Genomic DNA, 18,514 nt, shown 5'->3' with positions numbered 1-18,514 from the left:
CACAGCACCATGGGCCCTTCGTGGCTCAGCCTCGGGACCTCTGTCCTGAGATCCTTGTCACTTGCAGGGGACCTGGCAGCCCTAACACATCCAGGACCCCTTGGGGACTTCCTTATTCCCGAGTCTTGGGGGTCTCGGGTTCTCTTCAGGACTCGCTATGTGGCCTTAAGAGAATGCCCACATTCTCTGCCCTTCAGCTGGTCAGGAAGTCAGGCCGGGGTGGAGGTGGGCTTCCAGCAGGGAGAGGCAGGAGGAAGCACCTGACCCGGAGGACTCGGTCTGAGTCCTCCTGAGACCTGCTCCCGGCTAATGCAGAGACCAGGGTAAGAAGTCTGGAGGTTTCCCGCACGGGCTTGGCTTCTATGTTGCCATGGCAACCGTGCCCACACACCTGCTGGGCCTCAGAGGAGCTCTGCAAGGCCCAGGTACACCATCCTGAGACCAGGAGCAACCATCAGTTGTCGTGGCAACCGCAGGCCTGAGAGGTGGGGGGTGGCGGGCAGGAACTCTTGCCAGGGCAGGGGGAGGGCAGCGTGCGCTGGCTGTGCCCTGTGTCATGTGGGATGGAGGCCCATGAACTACCTGTATGTATGTGTCCTCTGATGCAGGCGAACCTACAGTCCGCTTTGACCCGTCCGTGCAGGATTGGCTGTTCTAAGGTCAGAGGAACCTCAAAGATAATCTTACTCAGTTTTCTGCTTTAGGGCAGACTGGTCCGTTTGTAATCAATCCTATTACCTTGCTGTGGGCCAAGAAACCCAAAAGCCAGATGAGGAAAAACACAAGGCCCAAACCCAGGTTGTCTGGCCAGCGCTGTGATGATATCACTGCCGCAGAGCAGAATTTCTTAGTCTGGGTTCACAGACCAGACACAGAAGGCCCATAAAAGCTACCATCAAATGCAAGTTTTGTGCTGTGAATACGTCCATTTGTCTGGGAGGCGGATTGAGTGTCCAGCGGCTTCTGAAAGAGGTCCTTGATGCCAAAAAAATTAAGGACAGCTCTAAGAGAAAGGAGAAAGCTCTGCCCACCTGGGCCGGGGAGGGCCGGGCCGGCTGAGTTAACGAACCTGGCCTCTTCCCACCTGGAGATACACTCCCATCCGGTGGCCGCTCAGATGGCAACTCTATTAGAGTTTTGTTAGGTTTTTAAACAAGGCATTAAACGTAACAGAAGAATGCCATGGCTCCTGTCTCAATGAATGGTAATGGACTATTCACTGGTGACCGCTTGGCACTTACAAACTGCCCTGCAGATGCCCAGAATACCCACTGGTGCGGGCTGAGGACTCCACCTCCCTATAGCCTGACCTCCTCCCCAGACGCTCCCCTCCTCTGCTCCCCGCTGCACACGCCCGCCTCCCAGGCGGGAAGGATGCAGGAGCTCACGGGGTCCAGCTCCTGCCCTGGACTGTCACCCTGGGCTGCCGGGCTCCACTGGCCCTGGGCCTGAGCCTCCCTCCTGCCGCAAGTCCCTTCCCTCTCTGACCTCAGCCCTTCTCCCCCCAGAACCTGCTGGCTTCCCTCCCGCCCTTTGAGAGAAGGGACAGCTAGGTGCTTCCCTGCCCTCCCCGCCCCCAGGGCTTGGGCGACCCCATGCCCACCCGCCCTCCCTCTGCCCGGACCCTTTATCTTCAGCTGCCTCTGAAGCCCCCGACCCCTAACCCAGGAATAATGCACAGGAAGGCAGGGCTTTGATCCGGGCTGCCTCTTAGAGGACTCGTGTGGACGAATGTTATGACCAGGGGTGATTCTCAGCTTAATCGTCCTGGTCACTGCGTCCGTGTCCCCTCACTCTCCACTGTGTCTCCCAGAGCTCCTTCTGGGCGGGCTGCTGGGCATATTCTTGTGTGGGGGGGTGTCTCTCAGCGGGGACCCTAACCCTGTAATCACGGGGGTGGGGGAGCTGTGGGCAGGGATGCTGTGCGCCCATTTCTGCCCATTCAGTGGTGCCCAGGGCGGGACTGAAGCCTTGCATGTCACTGGCTTGGAGGGTGCTCTCCACCTGCCTGGGCCTCCCCAGAAGTTAGGAAAGGACGAACCCACCTTTGCCCGCGGGGAGGGGGCAAAGCCTTGTGAAACCAAGTCTTAAGGGAACCCTGGAGGCGAGGTCTTTCCACCGGTCACAGAGGGACAGTGGTGGGAGCCTAGCAAACAGCTCCTCCCACGGCTGAGATTTCTAGCTGCCCCGCGACCCCAGCTCCCCGAATAACTGCCCTGAAGTTGTATGGGGTGGTCTGATTTGGAGAGATTCCCAGTGACCAGGCCCACCTCCTCCCAGTAAGCGTCCTTATCCTCAGGACCCGCCCACGGCCCACAGGCGCACGGAGGAATGAACAGGGTAGGATCTCCTAGGAAGAATGCAAGCAGTTCATCTGAGGCTGGAGAGTTGAATCTCAAAGCCCTGCAGGGAGGAGCTGAGTCCAGGACAGACAGGCATGGAACACAGGGGTGAAGCTCCAGGAAAACCACAGGGGATGTTTATCACCTTCCCTCCCACCATCCTTCCCAGCATCAAAGACCCCGGCTTTCCCAGCACTGAAGGTGGCCGCTGCTCACATTCTCAGGGGGAGTCCCGAAGCCAGAGCTCTGTCCTCGCTCACTGGGATGCACGCACACTCCAGAGCTGGGGCTTCTCCACCACGGGGCTTCTGTGCAGCTCATGTACAGTTGCACAGGCTGAACACTGCACAGCTCGACAGCCACAGAAGCTCCACTGGGCAAAGTCTGTGCCTGCTTTGTCCCTGGATGTACCCAAGTGTCTAGAGGAGTGCCTGACATGTAGTCGGTGCTGGATAAAAATTTGGTGAATGGATATAATTCTGTGGAGTTGGGCGACACAGGGGCCCTGTGTTCTTGGGCAGAACAGGAAGCAGGGAAGCTAGGCCCTGCCGGCCCTGTGCATTGCTTTTCGAGTGCTCGTGGGTGGTAGTCCCGGGGGGCCTGGGCTGCTGGAGGTGAGCCCCATTCCCAGCCAAACGCTGATGTGAGAAGTCCCCCAGGCTCCCCCCTCCCCCTCCCCTCCGCCAAAGAAACAGAATCCAGATGCCTCCAGTTTTTAGGTACCACACCCCGCTCAGCAGGCTACCCTGGATGACCTCACTACCTGGCCTCTCCCTCTGCGGCCCTCCCCGAGCCAGGCCCGTCTCACTGGTCATCTCACAGCCTCCCCGGCCTCCCTCGGTGCCCAGGGACGTGTCCCCTGCCCCCAGGGAGGTCATGGCAGGGCTGGCCCAGAGCGTGACCTCTGAAGGCTGGGCTCCAATCCTGGCTGGACCACCTTGGGATGTCCCCTACCCTTCCGTCACCTGTAAGGTGGGCACATTAGGAATGGCCCTCTCCCCACCCCAGGGCAGCAGCAGGTCGTGCCCAGCATGCGCTGAGCGGCTCCCGTGTGCCGGGCAGAGCTTCGCGGCACTTGGCTCGCACGGGTGCGTGTTATCCCCTCAAAACCCTTGGAAGAAGGTGTGGGTGTCGTGACACAGGCACAGAGAGACTAGGAACAGGCCAAGCCCGCACAGCCAGCAAGCAGCAAGGCCGCGATGCCAGCAAAGGTGTGGGTCCCCACCCCGCCCAGGCGTTGGGAGGACTGGCTCAGAGGAAGCCCAGTGGAGTCGGCACTGCCATTCAGTGTCACGACGACCTCCTGTCCCAGGTCCTGGAAGGCTGCTCCATCGCAGACGCCTACTCTGTTTATCCCCGAGCTCTGTGCCCCTCCAGCCCTACAGCGGCCCTGACCCGCCTGAGCCCCGAGAACACAGCTCATAGCGCCTGCCCCGAGCTTGCGCTGTGTTTTCTAGTCGATTGTCTGTGCGTCCTCTCTCCACGGATGGCTGGGACACAGGCCCGGCTCAGCCCGAAACTCCCCAGAGGGTGGAAACGTGAAGTGGGGTCCGGAGGCGGGGGTGGTGGTGGTGTGAACGCAGCATGAAGGACACAGGCTTGGGAGGCAGAGGCAGCGGCATCCCGGGCTTGGCTCAGGTCGGGGGAGGTGGTGGCGGGGACTGGCTCGCGGGAACTGGCTCACCGGCCCGTCCCCTTCCCGCCGCCTGGCAGAAGTGAGGGAGACCCAGCTGAGCTTGAACCATGCAACCGGCAGCAGACGGGAAGGCAGGGGTGACCCCGGAAGAGGGTGACCTGGACTCCAATCCTAGCGCTGTGCATCCTCAGACAAGCTGTTTGCGTAACCTCTCTGAGCCGAGCTCACTCATCTACAGCAGAGCAGTGGCTCCGCCTCGGAGCGTGTGTAACGTGCTTCCAAGGACTTTGAGCCTGGCACCGGGCCTTGCACACAGTAAGTGCTCAATAATAGCTCATCAGCATTTGGTCCTCCCTGCATCTGGGGAGTCCGAGGCAGTGGTCCCAGTTTCAGCTCAGCTGTCACGAACCACGCACGCTGCCCTGAGCAGGCCTTCCTCCCTCCCCGGGCCTCTCTCTCCCCAGTGAAACTGAGGCCGGGCTTGGGGGAAGCTATAGTCCGTTACAGCTTTGACCCCCAGGGCCTTCGAGCCCAAGTCCTCTGCAGTCCCGGGAGAGCCTGGTGGGCATGCGGCCACCTGGGGGCCCAGAGCAAACCCTCCCCGAGGGAGGTTCCAGCCTCGCTCCTGCCTGGGAAGACACACCAGATCTGGAGTCTTCTCTCCCAAACCCACACGACGTGGAAAACTTGACTGTGGCTTAAAGATGGAGTCGACTCAGTAACAGAGAGGGATACGGAGAAATGCGAACAGGCCCAGCGCGAGGCCGGCTCCCGGGCCCCTCGGCCTCGTGTGGGAAGCCAGGCGGGCGCCAGGCGAGGGGGGCTCGTTCCCCAGTGACACGCGGTGTGAGGACGAGAGAAGGCCCCTTCGTTCCCTGCCCACTCAGCGCTCACCTACGCCACTAAGTGGAAGTGATTAAGGCGCCTGTGTCGACCTTGGGGCGACCCTTCCGGTCCCTCGCACACGGCCTCACACGGGGGCGCTGGCGACATCGGCCCTGGCTTCCCGACTCTCCAAATTAAGACCCAACGGCGGCCCAGGCACTGTTTGTGCTGACGGCAACCAAGGGGCGCATCAGCAGGGGACCAGTGCCAGGCTCTCCCTGGCATAGCTGGGTGGGCACGGGGAGGGTCAGGGCACCAGCACAGTTGCCCCTACACTGCCCGGGGCAGAGGAGGACAGGGCAGCTGCCAGTAGATGGTGGACGGACACTGGGACAAACGAAGGCCACGCCCAGCACCCTGCTTGGCGGCAAGTCATCGTGGGAAATTCTCTTCCTGCTACACAAAGCTGGCTCCCTGGTGGTTTCTTGATTGAATGAGAGAAGTAACAAGTGAGTGAGGCCCTCCTTTCCGACCCCCTTCCTCTCATCTCCTCCGTTTCCTCGGGCTCAGAGAACAGAGCCCCTCCCCCACGAAGCACAGGCAGACCCCAGATCTCTCCCCGTTCCACCTGTCAAAGAGCTCGGGGTATCCTTGGCCAAGACGGACACCGTGACCACAGCTACAGCCAGAGCACAGGTGGCGCGGGGGCCTTGCCCACATCCCGGGAGGCTTGGGGGAGGCAGGGGGCTCTCTTCTCGCCGTGAAGCCCACCTCCCAAGGCTGCCCTGCACCCCCCCAACAAAGAACCCCCCCCCCCCCCGCCATCCACCAGACACTTCCCATCTAGCTGGCGAGGGGGGTCCTGCCAGCCGAGCAGCCCGGTGCTCCCGGGGCCAGCGTGCGCGGATGTCAGTGTGAAATTCCTCTCTGCGCGCGTGGCATGGCGACGGTGAGCGGGCACCTGGGTAGCCGGAGGCCATCAGGCCCTAATGATGTGGCACACACATAAGGAAGCCATTACACTCGCAACACTGCAGATGCAAAAATAGAGCTTGCACAGTTTCCTGGTTACCGCATCCCGATACTCATGGGCTTTTGGTACCAGCGAACTGAGGTCTCCTTCTGTCCCTGCAGTGCCCTGCTTCCCCTGTGCCTGCGCCGCTGTGGAAGCGCACGGCTGACTTTCTAGACGCCCGTCTCTGCCCCACGAAGCCCCTCGGCAGGGCTTGCCGTGGAAGAGGGGCTGCTGCCACTCCCAGCACTGCCGGGGACCAGGCCGGCAGAGGGCTCAACATGGACCCTGGCCACCTGCCCTGCAGGGAAGGCAGAAGCGGCCACCTCCGGCGTCTGGCGACTTCAGGGTCAGGCTGTGCTCTAAGCCCCAGCTTTGCCCACTGTGAGCAGGGCCCTGAGATGAAGCTGTAAGACAAATCCCGTGGACCACCTCAGCTCTGCCAAAAGCAAGTTCATTCCTGTCCTGGGGCAAGCAACCCTGCTGGGAACGAAAGGATGGAGCTGGTTCCCGGAGTCTCACGTACCTCTGGGGTGACCACAGCCATCCTCCGGGGATTTTTTTTAATGTTGCAAGAAAATCAACACACACACCCAAGCCCCGCTAAGAGTTTAGACTCGGACCCCTTTAGAACCCAACCCCCAGCCCACGAGGCACTCACTCACCCCTCACCGTCCCTCCATCCAGAGACCCCCCACTGAGCACCTGCCGTGGCCAGAGGCGGGACAGGCCCTGAGAACAGCCGTGGCCCTGCCCTCGGGGGAGGCCGCCGTGCCGAGTTCTGGGGGCCCTCTTGGCAAGGCCCACATTCTGCTTCCCAAGGCGCGTTAAAAGTGGTCCTGGGGGAGGGGGCGGGTGTCAGGCCGTGGGGCCCAGCCAGGTGCCCAGCACCTCCTCTGTTCTGGGCTGGGCTCGGACCTGGCTCTCGGTTGTCAGTCTCCCAGCTCGTCACTTTCCGTCAGGGCCTCAGCGACACCCATCCTGGGCGTTGGGTAAGCAGGGAGCCCGCTGGCTCCTGCGCTGCCCCGAGCTCGCAGGGCTGCTGGGTTTGGTGGAGTGACCCTGCATTGAATCAAGCACAGCACGAGCTCCGAGTGCAACTGACACGCCGGTGCCTGGCTGTCAAGCGGGGCCGCTTCTCCCCTGGGGGCGGTGGGGAAAGTTCTGGCGCACCAGGAGGAGGTCGCGCCCCCAGAGCACTTACCCACGCACGAGAGGCTCTCCTCAGTCCTGCTGGGGGGGCCGGAGTAGCCATCAGCAGCCCAGCTGCCCTGGCGGAGGGGGCCAGGCTCCGGATCGGTCTGCGCCCTGCGGGACAGAGAATGGTGGTCACTCACAGCGGAGGCCGCCCTGGCCTCGAGGCTCTCCCCTTGGAGGTCAGTTCTTCCCCTGTGGTGCTCTGCCCCCCGCGCTGGGCCGGCCCCCCCAATGGGCATATGTGTGCCCCTTCCCCTGGCAGGCAGCGGGCCTTCTAGGCAAAGTTAGGCCAGGGGCAGGGGTGGGGGCACCCGAGGGCAGGGGGCCACCTGTTGCCCCCGGGAGTCACCCTTCAGGGTCCCTGAGTCCCGTGAACGCAGGGTGTCCGCAGGGCGGAAGGACCCCTGGTAACTCGAGCTCGCGGCCTGTGTCCTGCCCTCAGGCTGCGCCGTGCACCCACGCGAGGGGCTCCGTCTGCAGCTGAGGTCACTGGCCCCTCGGGAGAGCCCAGGGGGCCCGGACCCCAGCGTCCAGGCAGCAAGGAGGTCGGAGGAGGAAGAGGGGCGGGCTAGGCCGGGGTCACCTCGACGCCCGGGGGGCCGAGTCCTCGCCCGGCCTTCTGTGGCAGCAGGAAGGAAGGCGGAGGTCTCCGGGCCCCATCTCCCAAGTGCACACAGGCCTCCGAGCACAAGCCCAACTGTGCAATCGCTCCCAGGAACAAAGGCTCTAGGAGCTTTTATTATAGGCAATTACCCGGGCTCTCCAAGCCGGCCGCCTGCCCCGCCCACGTCTACAGCTAAATGGACCCTTTGGCAGCTTGGTGCGGCGGGGCGGGGTGGGGGGGGACGCAGGAGGAGAAATCGATGCCTGGCCTGGGCCAGGTGGGGGGGCGGGGGGGTCAACCTGCCTCCCTCTCTCTCCAGTCTTGACCGTTTCCAGCACCGAGATGGCCGGGACTCTGGCTGTGTAACGCAGAGCAGGTCTCTCCACTCTGGGCCTCACTGGGTCACGGGGCGGGACCCGTGATCGAGGCCCGGATCAGCCTGAGAGTTCAGGGCTGTGGGAGGTGTTTGCCGGCTCTCAAAGCCACGCAGGCAGCCGGGAGCCCTCGATGGTCTGCAGGCCCCTGTGCCGGGGACGGCGACAAGCAGGGTGGGGGAACCCAGAGGAAGCAGGAGACCCCGCTGCCCTGGGAAGGATGGGGTCACTCGCCATGGGCTACTGTCAGTTAAATGTCCAGGGGCCAAAGAAAAACTGGAATTGCTAGGTTTCTTCAAAGAAATGAGCACAAACCTGGGTTGTTAAAATAAGGGATGCTAGAGGCTTCCCTGGTGGCGCAGTGGTTGAGAGTCCGCCTGCGGATGCAGGGGACGCGGGTTCGAGCCCCGGTCCGGGAAGATCCCACATGCCGCAGAGCAACTAAGCCTGTGAGCCACAACTACTGAGCCTGCGCTCTAGAGCCCGTGAGCCACAGCTACTGAGCCCGCGTGCCACAACTACTGAAGCCTGCACGCCTAGAGCCTGTGCTCCGCAACAAAGAGAAGCCACCGCAATGAGAAGCCCCTGCACAGCAAAGGAAAGTCGCCCGCATGCAGCAACGAAGACCCAACGCAGCCGAAAATTAAATAAATAAATAACGCAGTGTATGGGGGGAGAAAGGGGATTCTAGGCCATGCAGAAACATTTCACCAAATAACGCACACACATAAAGAGCTAAGCACCGTCTGACCCCGAGCAGGCAGGCAGGAACCATGGCTACGAACAGGAAGACCTTGTGTAGTGCTGACCGGCACCGTCATCGTGAGCCAGGGTGAGTGAGGGGCACACGGGCCGGAGCGCCATCCGGGTCAGTGAGGAAGCAGCCTCAGCTGCTCCGACCTCAGGAGCTGCACACTTTTATCTCCTCTTCCTGCATCTCCCCTGCATGGCCAGGCCCCCGTGTCCCCTCCCGTCCCAGCGGGAAAGGACAGCACCATCTATGCCAGATGTCGTTTGGAGGTTGAACCAGACGCCGACACTCCTGACCCCATTAACCGCACCCTCCTAACTGGGGTCTGAGTGGAGGCCATCGGGGAGGGAAGGGGAAACCCCTTGGGGAAAGAAACCCCTGCTGGGGCTCTTCTCCCGGGGGGCAGAGGGCAGAGGGCAGTGAGGGCGGAGATCTGAGGGAAGCAGACGGTCCTGAGCAGACCCAGACCGAAGGGCGTTTTGCACCTTCTCTGTCCCGGGAGCCGGGCTGCCCAAAGGGAGGCTGTGCCTGGTCGTGGGGAAGGGCCGCACCCAGACCCTTGAGAGGCACTGGCTGAGGAGACAGGGAAGACACCTGCTGGATTCGTTCCCCGAGAAGCCGGTCAGGCAGGAGGGGCCTGGGGATGGGGATTGGAGCCCGACAACCCCAGCTGCTGCAATGGGCTGGAGCGTTGCAGGGCGCAGGGGTAAGTTTCTGTGAAAACAGGGTGTCTGTGACCCTACAGGGCCGATGGCGCGTCCTTGCCGGGGTGGCCCAGCCCGGCACTCAGCAGAGGTGCCCACGGCTCTCACCTGTTGCCTCTGGGGTGTCCTTGGCCCCAATCTTCCCCTGCCCAAACCACAATCCTCCTGCAACCCTCACCCGGGGCCTAAAAGGGGCAGGTCTAGGAGGTGGGGTGGTGAAGACCCCTGCTGCGGTGGTGCAACACTTTTCTGTTTACGACCCAAAGAGGCAACAGATGTTTGCTGAGCGGAGGAAACCTGTCTGTTCAGGTCACATTGAGACATTTAGAGGAAAAAGTCCCGACCTTACTGGAGGATGTCAGATTCTACATCTGCCAGGGGGCTCGCAGGGTAGATGACGTACAATCTTGAACAGCTGAACGCCTAGACACTTTCCCCCAAAGATGGATTCAACAGGAAGAAACTCAGGGAGGAGAAGCAAGTCCCAGAGTCCGCAGGGAAGCAGGTCAGGGATGGGAAAGGACCAGTCCCAGGAAGGTGTCTGATCAGCTACGAATGGGAGTCCAGGAGGTCACGGGGAAGAAGTGTCAGGTGTGCCAGGCGGAAGGGATGCTCTGAGGGGCAGGGGTCCCCGGGGCAGGCCTGCTCCCGTCGTGGGGTAGCCGGGATCCCTGCAGTGCCTGGAAGCTCACTGCCAGGGGTTAATTTGTGAGCCTCTCTAGTTGCTGGAAAGTTCTTCCTCCTGAGCTTCAAGAGTCTCTCTACCTTCTAAGCACCATGACGTGGATTCAGGGCGTTGGAGCCGCACCAAGTGAATCTAAGTCAGCTTACAACACGACAACCCTTCACGTCTTTCAAAACAGCTCTCAGACCCTCTCTCAGCCTTCCCCTTCCAAAGCAAACTGCTTCGGCTCCGTTAATCGTTCCTGTAACACCTTTTCGGATCCCTCACCAACCCGTCCGTCTTCCTCTCCATGTATTTTCGTGCACCAATGTCCTTTTAAACTGTGGAGTTCGTAACTGAATGAATGCAGTGCGCTGGAGGAGGTGGAACGTGCAGACGAGGTGTTGGGGCCCAGCTGTCTGTTACATGGTGAAAGGGAGCCCAAGACCTTTCTGGGGTCAAATCACACTCTTGGCTTTGAGGGAAGGGTGCAGCTCCCCTCACCAACCCCAGCCACTCCAGCCCGGGAGACCCAGTGTCCGGGGAGCGTCTCCACCCAAACCGTGGGAGAGCTTGTCCTTGAATCAGCACAGAGAGAAAACCCAGGACGTTCGGTTAGCCGGGAAGCCGCTTCCTTTGCATTTGAGCATCTCTAACCCGTGTCATACTTAGGAATTAGAATGTCGCTTACTTAAGGTGGCCATTTCAGTAAAGAGTTATATTTTTATGAAAGAACCACAGTTGATGGAAGCGTTTTTCTGTGCTCTCCACTTGTGGTGTCTGAAGAAAGCAGGACAGGCTAGCTTGTTAACCATGCTGGTATGAACGGTGGCCTGGCCACTGCAGACGGTGGTGACGTGGCCCAACGTGACCACGTCAGAAAGAAGCACGTCCGAGCGCCCTGGGGACAGATACGCACAGGCAGCGTGGAAAGTGGAGAGAGAGGGCAGCAGACGGGCAGGTGCAGGGCATCAGTGGGGGCGGCCAGGGGGGCCGTGGGGGTTTCAGCGACCGCGGGCTGGGGGCACAGCCCGTCACGTGCTCTCAGTCTAACTCAGTGGTGGCAGCTGTCCCACTGGTGAGTCGGGCGAGACCGACCTGCCTACCCGCCTACCCAGGTAACTGGCTCTTCAGCAGCCACGGCACCCCGACGCACGGCCGTGTTGGGGGCACCCTCCTGCTGAGCCTCTTTGCGGCGGCGTCCCCAGAGTCGGGTCCGGGTCCCCCTGTTAAGGTCCTAACCCCACCCCAGCTCTCCAGGCCCCGCCCACCTTCTATTCTCTCCACCAGCCCCCCTCCCTCCGCGGGCTCCATAGCTCACCTGTAGCGGAAGGGGGCCACGGTAGCGGTGACAGGCTGACTCTGCTGATGGACCGAGGAGAAGCTGATGACCCCCGGGGCGGGCGGCGGGCGTGCGCTCCGCACGGGGCTGCAGACCGGGGAGCGAGGCCCCGAAGCTTCCCGGGCATCAAGCTCCGAAGACCTGGGGCCCCCAGCACTTTTGTAGGGTACATCTCTTTGATCTTTTCCCGGGTGGTTAGATGGCTTTCGACCTTCGGGAGCTTCTGCATGAGAACTGGTGCGGGAGGGGCTCCTGCCCCGGGTCTGGCGGGTCAGAATCCCTTCCTGGGCCACCCTCTTCTTTCCCTGGGTGCCCTGCGTCTCCCCAGCGCTTCTGCACCCAGCCCGGCTGGAGAGCGCTGCTTTGGGAGTCGCCCTGGGACTGCTCCAGGGGGAGCAGGCGAGGCCTTCAGCCCCCTCAGCTGACTCCCTCGCTGCCCCAGAGGCCCTGGGGGAGCCTCTCCCCCGGGAGGCCTTGGGAGACGAGCCTCTGGAAGGGCCCCCCGGCTTGCCCAGTCTTGGCGAGGCTGCCCGCTGCGGGCTCAGGGCCAGGCCGGCCTGGTGCGGCCGCAGCCGGGGAGAGGCGGTCGGTGTATGAATCCTGGTCTGGGAAGCAGCTCGAGGCACAGGGATGGAGGAGGCGTAGTGAGGGCGGCCGGCAGAGTTCACACTGGCCGTCCCGTCCATGGTCAGCAAGGCTGGCGGCAGGGCTACTGTGCTGCAGAGAGAATGCGGACAGTTAGGCAGTGCCCTAGGGAAGTCACATCCTGATTCGGTCTCGGGCCCAGCTCGAGGCGAACCCCTCTACCTCTTGCAAACACACACGTGAAAGTGCTCGGGGATTGTAATGCCCTGTACAAACGGGGTAATCTGACCTTGACTCCGTTCCTGTCCACCGATCGGGGCCAGACTCCCCTCCCACAGCCCCTTCCTTCTTGGATCTCTCATTGTACCTGAGTCTAGAATGTTCTGCCCACGGTGAACCGACTCCCTGTGCCCCCAGCCTGCTCCTGCCACCTGCCCCTTTACCTGATGCCCGGCTCTCCCCCAGGATACCTCTCCAGTGGACTGTAATCTCCCAGATCCCACTGGGCGCGAAGGCGGGGCAGCCCATCACAGTTACAGATCCTAAACTTGTACCCCCGCCCTGGTCAGGGCCCTGCCACCTGGCTCAAACCAGCCTCTGTCACTGACGCCACCCCTCCTGATCCCTCCCCACCGTCCCCACCCACCCACTCTGTCCCTGGAGATGTGGGAACCCAGCTCACAGCCTTTCTTCCTAGCCCCTTCCCCACCCACCTCCTGACCTGGCCAAACTGACCTCCGCCCCCTCCTCTGGTCTCAGAGATGAGTGTCCCGCCCTGAGATAAAGGCAGATCCCTCTGGGCACCCCCTGCCACCTGATCCTTCTCTTTTGGACCCCGATCTACGAATTACCCCATCTTTCTCACGTATCCTTGACCAGCTTCCCCTCCCCGCCGTGTTAATGAATGAATTAATTGATCTATTAATGGCTTTCATTTCAAAGGGAATTCGAAGCCGGCTACAAAGACACGGAAAATCAACTCCAGATGAAAGAGTTCCACGTCGAAAATGAAATCATGGAAGAATGTGCAGAACATATGCATGGACGGTCTCCTAATTTTGTTGTGGGAAAGGTCTTTATAGCATCACATCAAAGGTAGGAATCATAAAGGGAAACACTGATAGATTTCAGTTCATAAAAATTAAAATCCCTGAATGGACAGAAAAGCCCTTTCCAAAGGTTCATACCGTGAATAAATTGTAAATATACTCGCAACATATATAAGAGACAAGGAGTTAATAATACCTTTACATACAGGGAGCTCTACCAAATCAATCAAAAGCAAACACCCTGTAGAGGAAGGGGTCAAAGGGTTGAACAAGAAGTTCATAAGATAATAAATACATCTGGCCAGAACATAACAAAAACAAAGGGCTTCATTAAAATTGAAGAGATGAAAATTAAATGTTATCGTTGGTTGCTGTCAAATTTACTATCTCTTAGAAAATTATAATTTCCAGTCGTGGTATGAGCACAGCACCACAGGGCCCTGACACTCGGCCATGGGAACAGCCCCAGATCCAGAAAATTATCCTTGGGGAATGATGACAGATGTGAGCAAATGTCTATACCGGGAGGATGCTCGCGGTGACTTGGGTGGAGATGGAGACAGGGGACACTGGCACAGAGGAAAGGCCACCAGAGCATGGCAGGTCCACCTGAGGCCACCGGGATGTGCCCTTCCCTGCTGTGCAGAGAGCTGCCGGCCACAGCATGGACCACAAGCTAAACTGTAAGAAGCCAACGGAGACCCTCAAGCGTTGATGGATTTATAGGACTAAGCTTGAAATGACCGTGGGAGTCTGTCTGCTCTGCTGACAGATGGAGTAATTTCCAAGAGACCCAGAAATGCCGTGACCCCTCCCCCTTTCCTCTACTTTGCATGTCCATGACTTGGTACCAGTACTGGATGAGGTGAAGCCCCCCAACCTCCTCTGGCACAGAAGGAAGGCAAAGCCCGGTGTGACCAGGGGGCCACAGCCGGCTGCCCCACCCCCAGTGTCTGCCCATCACCTGGACCCACAGGGCATCATGTCCACGGCTCGCCTGACCCCACTTCTGCCTCGTGTACCCCCTGACCACCCACCAGCCACAGCCTGGAAGGTCACTCTGAGTGGCCCCCCACCTGCCCACACTCTCCTGCAGGGCCTGCCGTGTCCCCAGCCCCAGCAGGTCCAGGACAGCCCTACAGGAGGGCCTGGGAAGTACTTTCGTAAAGGCACTCAGAGGACATCAGGCAGGTGCTGCCTGCAGCTGTAAGAATTCCAGTCAATGTCTTAGCCCCTCCACGCCCAGTCTGCAAAATGAGGGTGGGATAAAACCTGAAACCACAGTCGGGTGGGGAAAGAGGGAGTCTTTAAGTCAAGAAGAGGACACCGTGCCTCAGCCTGGCCTCAGGACCTGCAGCAGAACCTTCCCCGTGGAGGTGAGAGCAGGTTTGCTCTGTCACCCCTCCTAGCCACCGCCCCAGCGATCAGCTCCACGCATCTCTGGCGATGCCCCGTAGGACCAGAGGCCCAAGTGCGGACCTGCTCACAGGCTCACGTGGACCTGAGCTGCTGACTTTGGCCTTGGACACAGGGCTGAGCCACACGCTGACCGGCAGGGCCAACCAGCTGACCACCTATGAGCAGGGCCCCAGACCACAGCTCTGCATTCCAGCATCCCCAGGTTTAGTCCTGCACAGGTGGGCACAGTGCACATGACCTGCTGCCGCTTCTCCCCTCAGCCCCAGTGGGGGCACAAAGCCACGTGGTGCCCCAGACCACCCCTTCTGGGAGCTGTGTCTGCGAGGGGACCCGGAACTGCATCCTGGCTCTGCCCGCGTCTCTCCTGGGAGCCCCGTCCCGTCCGGGTGGTGCCGCCCACAAGCCCCACTCACCTGCATGGTCCTCGGCGCACCCCCAGCTCCCCTCGATCAGACCCTCCCCTCCCCGCACCCAGGGGCCCCTGCCTCTGGGCCTGGCCGGGTTTCCAGCCAGAGAGCCCTGAGGCCGCGCAGGCTGCCTCTTCCTCACTTGCTGATGGAGCAGATGCAGTTGCTGCTTTTACTCCATCACCATTTTTTCCAAAGCCAGATGGGAAGAGGATTTATACTGGTCCAGTGGCAGGTCACAGCTGGGCAAGGGCGGGGACCGAGGAGGAAGACCCCGAGGTTACGGGTCTCCAGCAGAGGGCGGGGGGGTTGTTGGGGAAGAAAGGGGAGAGATGTTCTTGAGGGTGGGCTCCTGAACCCCGAGGACAAAGGTGCCTCCGTGGCACCCGAGCTGCGTTCTAAATGGACCAAATGATCTGGGGGACTCCCGTGCCCGCCCCGGGCTCAGGCTCTCCTCCGGGAAATGATGGGACCCCCCTCTGCCTCCCTGCTGCCCCGCTTCCTGTCCAGAGCAGGCTGGATAAGGTACGGGGGCGAAGAGGTGCGCTGTACCGGCCCCTGTCCAGGTTCTCAGCGCCAGACAGAGATGTCCCGCAGAAGCAGGACGGTCTGTCTCTTCGGGGCAGGGCTCTTTCAAGCCACGGTGCTTGGCGTGACCGCCGCTCATCCCTTGGGATGCCTCCCACATGTCTGGGGAGCCTCAAGGGCAGGAGGCTGGTGGGGCTGACCGTGGAAGCAAGGAGCCCGCTTCTTGCCGTGTGCGTGTGCGTGTGTGGTGTCGGGGCTCCTACCAGGTCCCCTGCCCCTAAACACTCCCTTTCTGCTCTTCCACACTCCAAATGCCCTATCTGAAGTTTCACGCCACCTTGGTGAGCGGACTGAAGCCTCGGGGGTCCCTTAGCGCTCTCGTTCTGGGGTCCTCATCACAAAGCTCATTGCAGCCACACAAGGACCCACAGCAGGACCCCTGTTTTCGCTGACCGTGGTGCCGGGGACCCCCGAGGGCTGAGCTCCGGGTTCTGCTCTCAAGGAGTTAAGTCTGCCCGGGAGGAAACACGGCCACCCTCATCATGGCACGGGCGTCGTGTGGACGGACGCGAAACCAAGTGCCGTGGGGAGCGTGTGTCACAGTCTGCAGATGAGGCGGGACCTGGGAGGCTTCGGGAAGAGGCAGCAGCGGGGTCGGGGTTGGTCGGGGGCGGTTTCGGGTCTGGGGAGCAGAGGGTGTGATGGCTGGTCCCGAAGCCCATGGGCTGCCGGCGCCCCTACAGCCCCTGCTCTTCAAGGTGACTCTGGTGGGTGGTGAGCAAAGTGATGGGTGCAAAGCTTGTTTGCTGATGGTGCAACCTCAGGCAACTTCCATAACCTCTGCTTCCTCATCTGTGACATGAGGCTGAGACGACTAGACCTGCCTCTCAGGGTTGCTTTGGAGACTAAGTTAGTTATAAGCGTAAAGTGCTTAGAACGGTGCCTGACAACTAGTAAGGGCTACAATCACAGGTGCCCAGCGATGGAGACGGGGCCGCCTGGTCTCCCAGAGCCCCCAGCAGAGCAAAGGAGGGTCAGAGCCCCTGCCAGGCCCGGCTCAGAAGCCTGCGGCATCAATAGGAAACAGGCCGTCCATGTGGATAGGACGGCACCCAGTGTCCACCCACCAGCAGAAGGGACAGGAACACGGGCAAGGAGGGAGTCCAGCTCTAGAGTCAGGAAGAGCTGAGTTCAAATCCTAGCTCTGCCTCGTCTTGCTATGTGGCTGTAGAGAAGTTATGCAATTTTTCTGAGCCCAAAGACCTCATCTGCAAGAAGCAGCCTTAGAATGTTGTAAAGATTAAATGAGAGAATAAAGGTGACGGAGCCAGCAGGTGCTCAAGAGATGGCAGAAATGGTGTTAAGAACAGCTGTCCTCCTCCCGGAAGGGAAGGAGACAAATTCACGTGCCGAGCGGGACAGTGTCGTGGGTACCAGGGGAGTTGAGAGGCTGGGGCCTTCCTGGGTGGGGCGGCCTGGTCCCAGCACCCCACCCCCAGCAGCCACGTTCACCCTCCCCCACCGCCAAGGGCTTCGTGTGTATCAGTTCGCAGTTGCCCCACTCCACAGGCAGGGACACCAAAGCACAGAGACGTACGGAAGGCTCTGGTAGACACACAGCCAGTAAATGGCGGCATCACGTAGGGCCGAGACGGTCGAGCTCTGGCCAGGGCTCTGCCTGCCCCGGCTCTGCCGCCCGCCCGCCCGCCCCCAGGCCTCCCCGCCGACTCCCTCCCGCCCCCAGCAGCCCACCTTTCAGCCGGAACCATTCTGGCCCCCGACCCCAAGGAGACAAACGGAGCTACTGGCTCAAGGCTCCAAAGACCCCAGAACCAGGACCCGCTCTGGTCTACGCATGCTTCGCTCAAGCTCAGAAGGAGGTGAAAGCGGGGGCGGGAGGGAGGCGAGGAGGGCGGTCCCCCCAGGTCTGTGGTCTCCGGGCAACGTCTAGAGGCCCTGGTGCTGACCGGACAGCTCCTCCCGCGGGGGCGTGGAGGAGTCGCGTCTGCGCGCTGTGAACGCAGCCGGGGTGCCCCTTTCAAAGGGGTCAGAACATTTAACCACAGCACTCAGAGGTGGGATGTGCCGAGAGACAGAGAAAAAGACAAAAATAAATACACAGAAAAAGATATTTAAAAAAGGAAAAGCCTGGGAGGTGGGACTCCCGGGTGCTGGTCCCATGAGTCCCCCCGGGGCTGCGTGAATTGGGGCAAATCATTTCTGTTCCCCGGTGCGTGGAGAGGGAGGAAAAGCTACCTCTCAGGAAGAGGGGGGAAGGCAGCGGACTGGCGCGTGGAAAAGGGCTCGCTGAGGCCAGCTCTGCACCGCGGAAGGTCCTGGAGGCAGAGTCCCCACCCCCTCACCCCACCCCCTCACCCCACCCCCTCACCCCACCCCCTGTGCAGGTCCGGCTTGTGGTCCTAAGCGAGTCACTTGTCGTGCTCCCTCATCCGTACAGCTGGCTTCTTCATCGTCATCCCCATCTTATACAAATCAAGTGAGTAATTACAAGAAAATCACTTAAGACAGTGCCTGGCCAGAAAAAGCACTGAAGAAATGCTAGTTAAAGTCAAACAAGTCATCAGCACAGGGTTTATCCCTGTTCTACCCAGATTTCCCGCCGGAACCTCCGTCACCCATTCCAGTCCCAATAACATAAACGTTTCCCTCTAAACTAAATTTCTACACCCTTATTGAGTATCTGTGGGACAGCCAGTTTATACGGGATGGGGGTAGGAGGGCAAACAAAGCCAGACACAGTTCAAAGTAAACCTTGGGAGGTGTCCTTTCTCTGAGGCCCCTCGAAGCTGAGGTCCTCCTGCAGGATGAGGAGGGACGGCCCAGGGGCGACATTTCCACAGGCGGGAAGGTGGGCGGAATGACCTTCGGGGGCCGGAAGCACAGACAGATCCCTGGGCTGCAGCCCCGGACCAAGGGCAGGTTTCCTACCCCAACTGACACGTCGGTTCTTCCACCCTGGAGCCCTGACCTCCCGTGGCCAAACCCAGCTCGGGTCTCACTTCCGGTCCAGAGGCCCCGTCTGGTCCCCAGAGGCAGAACCACCCCAGGGGACAA

At 60.7% G+C, this 18,514-nt stretch overlaps 1 protein-coding gene across 5 annotated transcripts in view; it reads right to left on the bottom strand.

Annotated features, from left to right (window-relative positions):
- Window positions 1-18,514, bottom strand: part of NAV1 (neuron navigator 1) — a 210,840-nt gene that overhangs the window by 136,470 nt on the left and 55,856 nt on the right. For all 5 annotated transcript variants that reach the window (XM_067729888.1, XM_067729889.1, XM_067729886.1 and 2 more), the window contains exons 2-3: window positions 11,431-12,168; window positions 7,020-7,123 (exon numbers count right to left, since the gene is read on the bottom strand). In XM_067729888.1, coding sequence (XP_067585989.1) covers window positions 7,020-7,123; window positions 11,431-12,137 — 811 coding nt within the window. In that variant the 5' untranslated portion in view covers window positions 12,138-12,168. The remainder of the gene's footprint in view (window positions 1-7,019; window positions 7,124-11,430; window positions 12,169-18,514) is intronic.

This window comes from Pseudorca crassidens, chromosome 2, assembly GCF_039906515.1.
Source record: "Pseudorca crassidens isolate mPseCra1 chromosome 2, mPseCra1.hap1, whole genome shotgun sequence".
NCBI classification, from domain to species: domain Eukaryota; kingdom Metazoa; phylum Chordata; class Mammalia; order Artiodactyla; family Delphinidae; genus Pseudorca; species Pseudorca crassidens.
Note: the sequence above shows the minus strand (reverse complement) of the source record. Positions and strands in the feature narration are given on the sequence as shown.